The sequence below is a fragment of the Gossypium hirsutum genome, chromosome A09 (genome assembly GCF_007990345.1).
Source record: "Gossypium hirsutum isolate 1008001.06 chromosome A09, Gossypium_hirsutum_v2.1, whole genome shotgun sequence".
Classification (NCBI taxonomy): Eukaryota; Viridiplantae; Streptophyta; class Magnoliopsida; order Malvales; family Malvaceae; genus Gossypium; species Gossypium hirsutum.
The window spans coordinates 80,719,897-80,724,938 of record NC_053432.1 but is presented as its reverse complement, the minus strand read 5'-3'; the positions used below and the strand labels follow the sequence as shown (position 1 = coordinate 80,724,938).

Here is a 5,042-nt window from a genome sequence, read left to right as displayed (position 1 = left end):
AAACTAATATTCAGAACCGGAAAATCAGCAGGAAACCGTGATATTCTGCTCCCTTCCTTTCCCTCCGTACGGCCACTGTAATATGATCTGATGTGGCATTTTCACCACGGTTAAAATAGTGAAATTGAACTTTTTGTTTAACCGCGGTTAAACAGCACGTGACTTAAAGAAAGGGATCTTGGAAGGGGAACGAGAGACAGTTAGTGACGGTTAGGTAACTAGGTTCATTGGTTAAAGCAAAACCTAGCCTGAAAAGTGAAAACGCTCTCGTTTTGTAATTACGGGTAAATGACGACGTCGTTTCTTCTTTTTTTCGTTTTGCTCGTGGCTCTATAAAAAACCGTTTCCTTGGAGCTTGTACCCAGAGACTCTCCGTGCTTCTTCTTCTACTACTTTTTCTTTTCTCAGCTTTTTCCTGTTTATTTTCTTTTCCTGTTTTGAATTGCCTGTTTGGGTAGAGAGAAAGTTTTTGAGTACAGAAGAAGCTGAGAAAGTTACAATGGCGGTTTCAAACAACTGGGCTTTCGCTTCTTTAGCTCTTCTGTTTTTGCTTCTTGTTGCCGCAATGGCTACTGTACGGACAGGCAACGTTTCCAGGTTTCTCTCTAAAGACATTCACTCTCTCTCTTTTTCTCTCTTCAACTTGAATTCTGAAGCTTCCTTTTTTTTTCATTTTGGTAAAAACAGAGTCCCAGAACAAAAATATTGTTTTCCTCCTTTTTCCTGTTTTAATGAAATATTAATAGTTCAAATTAAGTGAAATTTTCCATTGGCTAGATCTTGAAATCTACACTTGGAAAATCAATCTCAATCGCTAAAATGGAACTGGATTTTTGTTTTTAACGTCTCCATTATTCACATTTACACACCTTAACATGTATAAAAATGAGATCTCACTATCCTTTTTTAATGTAAACTGAAAATGTCTCTTCACTGCAGAAAATATATAAAACCTCTTTTTCCTTCATTTGTTATGGATTTTATCTATTTAACTGTTTTTTTTAATTTTTCTTTTGTCACTTTTACAGCAATGTGGAAACAGAGAAGGTGCAGAGCTCAAAGAACTCAACAATGGCAGCTAGGTAAAATGCACTGCAGAGCTCAAAACACTAGCCTTTGCATTTCTGTTAAAAAAAACTGATGATCTCAGCCGTTAGTTTTGTCCTTTTCGTTTGCGTTTCCCGTTTGGACCGTTGGATAATAGGAGCGGTTTTCCTTTTATCCATTCTAACAATAAAATTAATATCCCAGCTGCTTAGATCCAGATCCTCGGATCTTAACCGTTTATTCCACGCTACATTCTTCCTTACTTTGGTCAGATAACCAGAATTACCCTCCTCTTACAAGAAAAAAAAAAAACGAAATGCCAAAGTGCATTTTGGTCATTTCAATAATCCTCGCAGACGGTTCCCTCGCGGTTTCCTTTTCCACCCATCCTTTAACGGTTTTGGGAGTTTTGGCGGACAGTTCCCTTTGAGCAGTGTGTACTTGCTGTTGTTTTTATATCTACTGTTGTACTCGCATTTAGGAACCGACACGTGTCTTTTCATCAATGGAAACATTAATAACAATTACATTATTTTTATTTATGAGTTTTATATGGCTGATTTTCAGGTCAGAGGAGGTCGAGCCACTTAACGAGCATGCCGTTCCTGACCCAGAGGCTGTAGCAGCCGAGGTGGAATCCATCATTGACATGTGAGTCTTTCTTTTTTATTCTTTTTTTTACATTACTTTTATTTATATAAAATTTGAAGTAAATAAGAAAGTAATATTTCTTTCGATTAAAAGTAAATTGTAGGGAAGGTGATTTGGGTTTTTTTATTTTTTTCTTATATTTTTGGTAGGTAGGAGAGTAAATAGTTCACAATTGAAAGAAGACACAAATTTATTATGGTAGCAGTTGTAGATTTGTAGCATTTACCCTCGTTTGTTTTCTATCAAGGGAACCCATTTTTTAAGTTGTTAGTTATTAAATAAAAATATATTAAGTATTAGTAATTTTTTTATTAGCGAGTGATATGAGGATTTTCATATCATCAATCAAAATCTGTTACATTCTTACTTTGATCATGACCTTTTTTTTTCATGCTTTTGTTTTACCCCTTTCATTTTTTTACTGTCTTTTTGTCACTCTCATTCTGTAACCAATCCAATTCTGCAATTTGTTTACACGTACTTTGAGGGTCCAATATTTTCACATGCTTATTCAATTAAATTGTCCAAATTTACAACTTATATTTTTTGGGTAGTTTTAATCACTTATTTTATTATAGTTAAAGTTTCGTTACATCACATTACTGTAGATGCACGTTTGTTTGTCTATTCAAGCAAATTCCATCTTTCATACTTCTCCCATAAATCATGATTAACAACCTACTTTTATTTTACCCATTTTCAATTTACTATCTTTAGTTTGTCTTCCTAATTCTTTTTAATCATTATATTATAAATGTAAAAGTCTAAATGCTTGTAATAGTCTTAAGAATGGAAACAGTGGAAGCCATTTTCTTTTTTTCTTTGATTTATGTTATAAGTTTGGAGAAAAACAAAATCTGGGTAAAGGATATTCTTGTGTGTCTAACTTCGTAAAATTATAGATTCTTTGTAGTTTTTTTTTTTTTGCCTCTTTTAAGTGCAATTTCTTTTCTTTTGGAAATAACAGCTTTTACCTGTTTGTTGTGAAAGGACAATAGCTGAAACATATCCATACCCGTTAATTTGGAATGACCTTATTGTCCTCGATGAGTGACAAAATTTATACTACACCCTTTGTCTGTTTGTGCACTACCTTTTCCATATTGGGATCTGATTTATGGCCCTCGGGACTGTAGGAGCTGATATGGAAAGTGGGGTTTAATTTAACCCCACCGACAATAATATTTTACAGCTGCGAATTCCTAGATTATGATAAGTTGTGATTTTATTGCATGTTGCCGTTAATAGTAACATTTGATAATAACGTCTAAATGCATGCATGCACATTTGATATGATGGCAGGAACATTCGCAATGTGACTGAAAGAAGGAAGTTGGGGTTCTTCACATGCGGAACAGGAAACCCCATCGATGATTGCTGGCGTTGTGACCCAAACTGGCAGAAGAACCGGAAGAGACTTGCTGATTGTGGCATTGGTTTTGGAAGGAATGCAATTGGTGGGCGTGATGGACGTTTCTATGTTGTCACTGACCCTAATGATGATGACCCTGTTAACCCCAAACCTGGTACGTTGCGTCATGCTGTGATCCAGGACGAGCCTCTTTGGATTGTGTTCAAGAGGGACATGGTTATTCGGTTGAAGCAGGAGCTGATTATGAACAGTTTTAAGACCATTGATGGTCGTGGGGTGAATGTCCATATTGCTAATGGGGCATGTATCACCATCCAGTATGTTACCAATGTGATCATCCATGGTCTTCATATTCATGACTGTAAGCCTACTGGCAATGCTATGGTGAGAAGCTCACCGTCTCACTTTGGGTGGAGGACAATGGCTGATGGCGATGCAATCTCCATCTTCGGTTCAAGCCACATTTGGGTTGATCACAATTCTCTCTCTAATTGTGCTGATGGTCTTGTTGATGCTGTCATGGGCTCAACTGCCATTACCATCTCCAACAACCACATGACCCACCACAATGAGGTAAAATTTGCTGCATATTTCTCTTTGTAGCTAGAGTTCTATGCAAAGCATTCTTATTAATGGTAAAGCTAACTGTTCTGGATCTGTGATTAAATGTAGGTGATGTTGCTAGGGCACAGTGACTCCTACACAAGGGACAAGCAAATGCAAGTGACCATTGCCTACAACCATTTCGGAGAGGGACTTATCCAGAGAATGCCAAGGTAGTGCATCAATTAATTAAACCTTTCACAATAAAGGCCTTTTGTTATCAGCGGAAATCAAAAAATGAAATGTAATCTGAGAATTGGATTGGATTATGATTAATGCAGGTGTAGGCATGGATATTTCCATGTGGTGAACAATGACTACACTCACTGGGAAATGTATGCTATTGGTGGAAGTGCAAACCCCACCATCAACAGCCAGGGTAACAGATATGCAGCTCCAACAAACCCATTTGCAAAGGAGGTATGATTTATCTCGGTCTCTCATTCGTTCATTTTTCAATTGATTGATATTCACAATCCTTGATCATTTAATGATATTGATTGAACTTGAACAGGTTACCAAGAGAGTAGATACAGCTGAAGGGCAGTGGAAGAGCTGGAATTGGAGGTCCGAAGGAGACTTGTTACTGAACGGTGCCTACTTCACACCATCTGGAGCTGGAGCCTCAGCCAGCTATGCCAGGGCCTCAAGCTTGGGAGCCAAGTCCTCTTCCATGGTTGGAGCCATGACTTCCAATGCTGGTGCTCTTCCTTGCCGCAGAGGCAAGCAATGCTAGTATTATCCATCTTTTCCCCAATCAATTAAATTGGCTGAAAATCAGCCTTTTTACAATCTGTTTGATTTTCCCCCTCTTTCCATGATTCTTAAAAAAAAAAATTAAAGCACTGCCTACCCCAATCAAATATCCATTTATACTATATATCCCCTGTTTGTTTTCCACCCCATCTACCTGCTTCATCACATATTTTGACGACGTGTACAAATTTACACATTGTCATTATATTTGTCTTGTCCTGCCAGCTCACTCATCCTGTTTGTCAATTTGTTTTATTTTCTCAACCTCGGCCTGCTTCAGCTTCAACTCAAGTAACCCAAACCAAAAGGAAATATATGTGTTAGGAGCAGGTGCGGAAGCGTTGTCCCCTTTTTCCCCACCTTATGAAGTATTTTACTGGGTCATTGTTCAGTTTCCCTCTTTAAAACCATCATTTGGTCTCCACATGCACTTTGGTCCTTTGGGTCTTTCTAGGTTCGAATGATTTTGTGATTTTTTTTCTTTTAAAAAAATTGTGTCTAGATTACAAGCAAAAGTGTCTGAATGTCAAACTTCCAAGTTATTGAAAGACTTTGTTACAGATGATGAAATATGATGATGCATTATAGTCAAATAGCATTGATGTTTCTTTTA

At 37.3% G+C, this 5,042-nt stretch overlaps 1 protein-coding gene across 1 annotated transcript; it reads left to right on the top strand.

Annotated features, from left to right (window-relative positions):
• The first annotated feature begins 238 nt into the window (after positions 1 to 238).
• On the top strand, positions 239 to 5,042 carry LOC121206274 (probable pectate lyase 1). Its single transcript, XM_041077102.1, has 7 exons — positions 239 to 597; positions 1,029 to 1,082; positions 1,615 to 1,698; positions 3,001 to 3,643; positions 3,743 to 3,846; positions 3,955 to 4,093; positions 4,188 to 5,042. Exons 1-7 carry the CDS (start codon positions 500 to 502, stop codon positions 4,407 to 4,409), a joined length of 1,344 nt encoding a protein of 447 aa, XP_040933036.1. The 5' UTR covers positions 239 to 499; the 3' UTR covers positions 4,410 to 5,042.

Excerpts from the sequence above, each read along its gene's own strand:
- LOC121206274 (XM_041077102.1), top strand. The coding sequence starts at position 500 with ATGGCGGTTTCAAACAACTGGGCTTTCGCTTCTTTAGCTCTTCTGTTT. Across the intron at positions 1,083-1,614 it reads AACTCAACAATGGCAGCTAG|GTCAGAGGAGGTCGAGCCAC; the intron begins GTAAAATGCACT and ends GCTGATTTTCAG. Across the intron at positions 4,094-4,187 it reads CAAACCCATTTGCAAAGGAG|GTTACCAAGAGAGTAGATAC; the intron begins GTATGATTTATC and ends GAACTTGAACAG.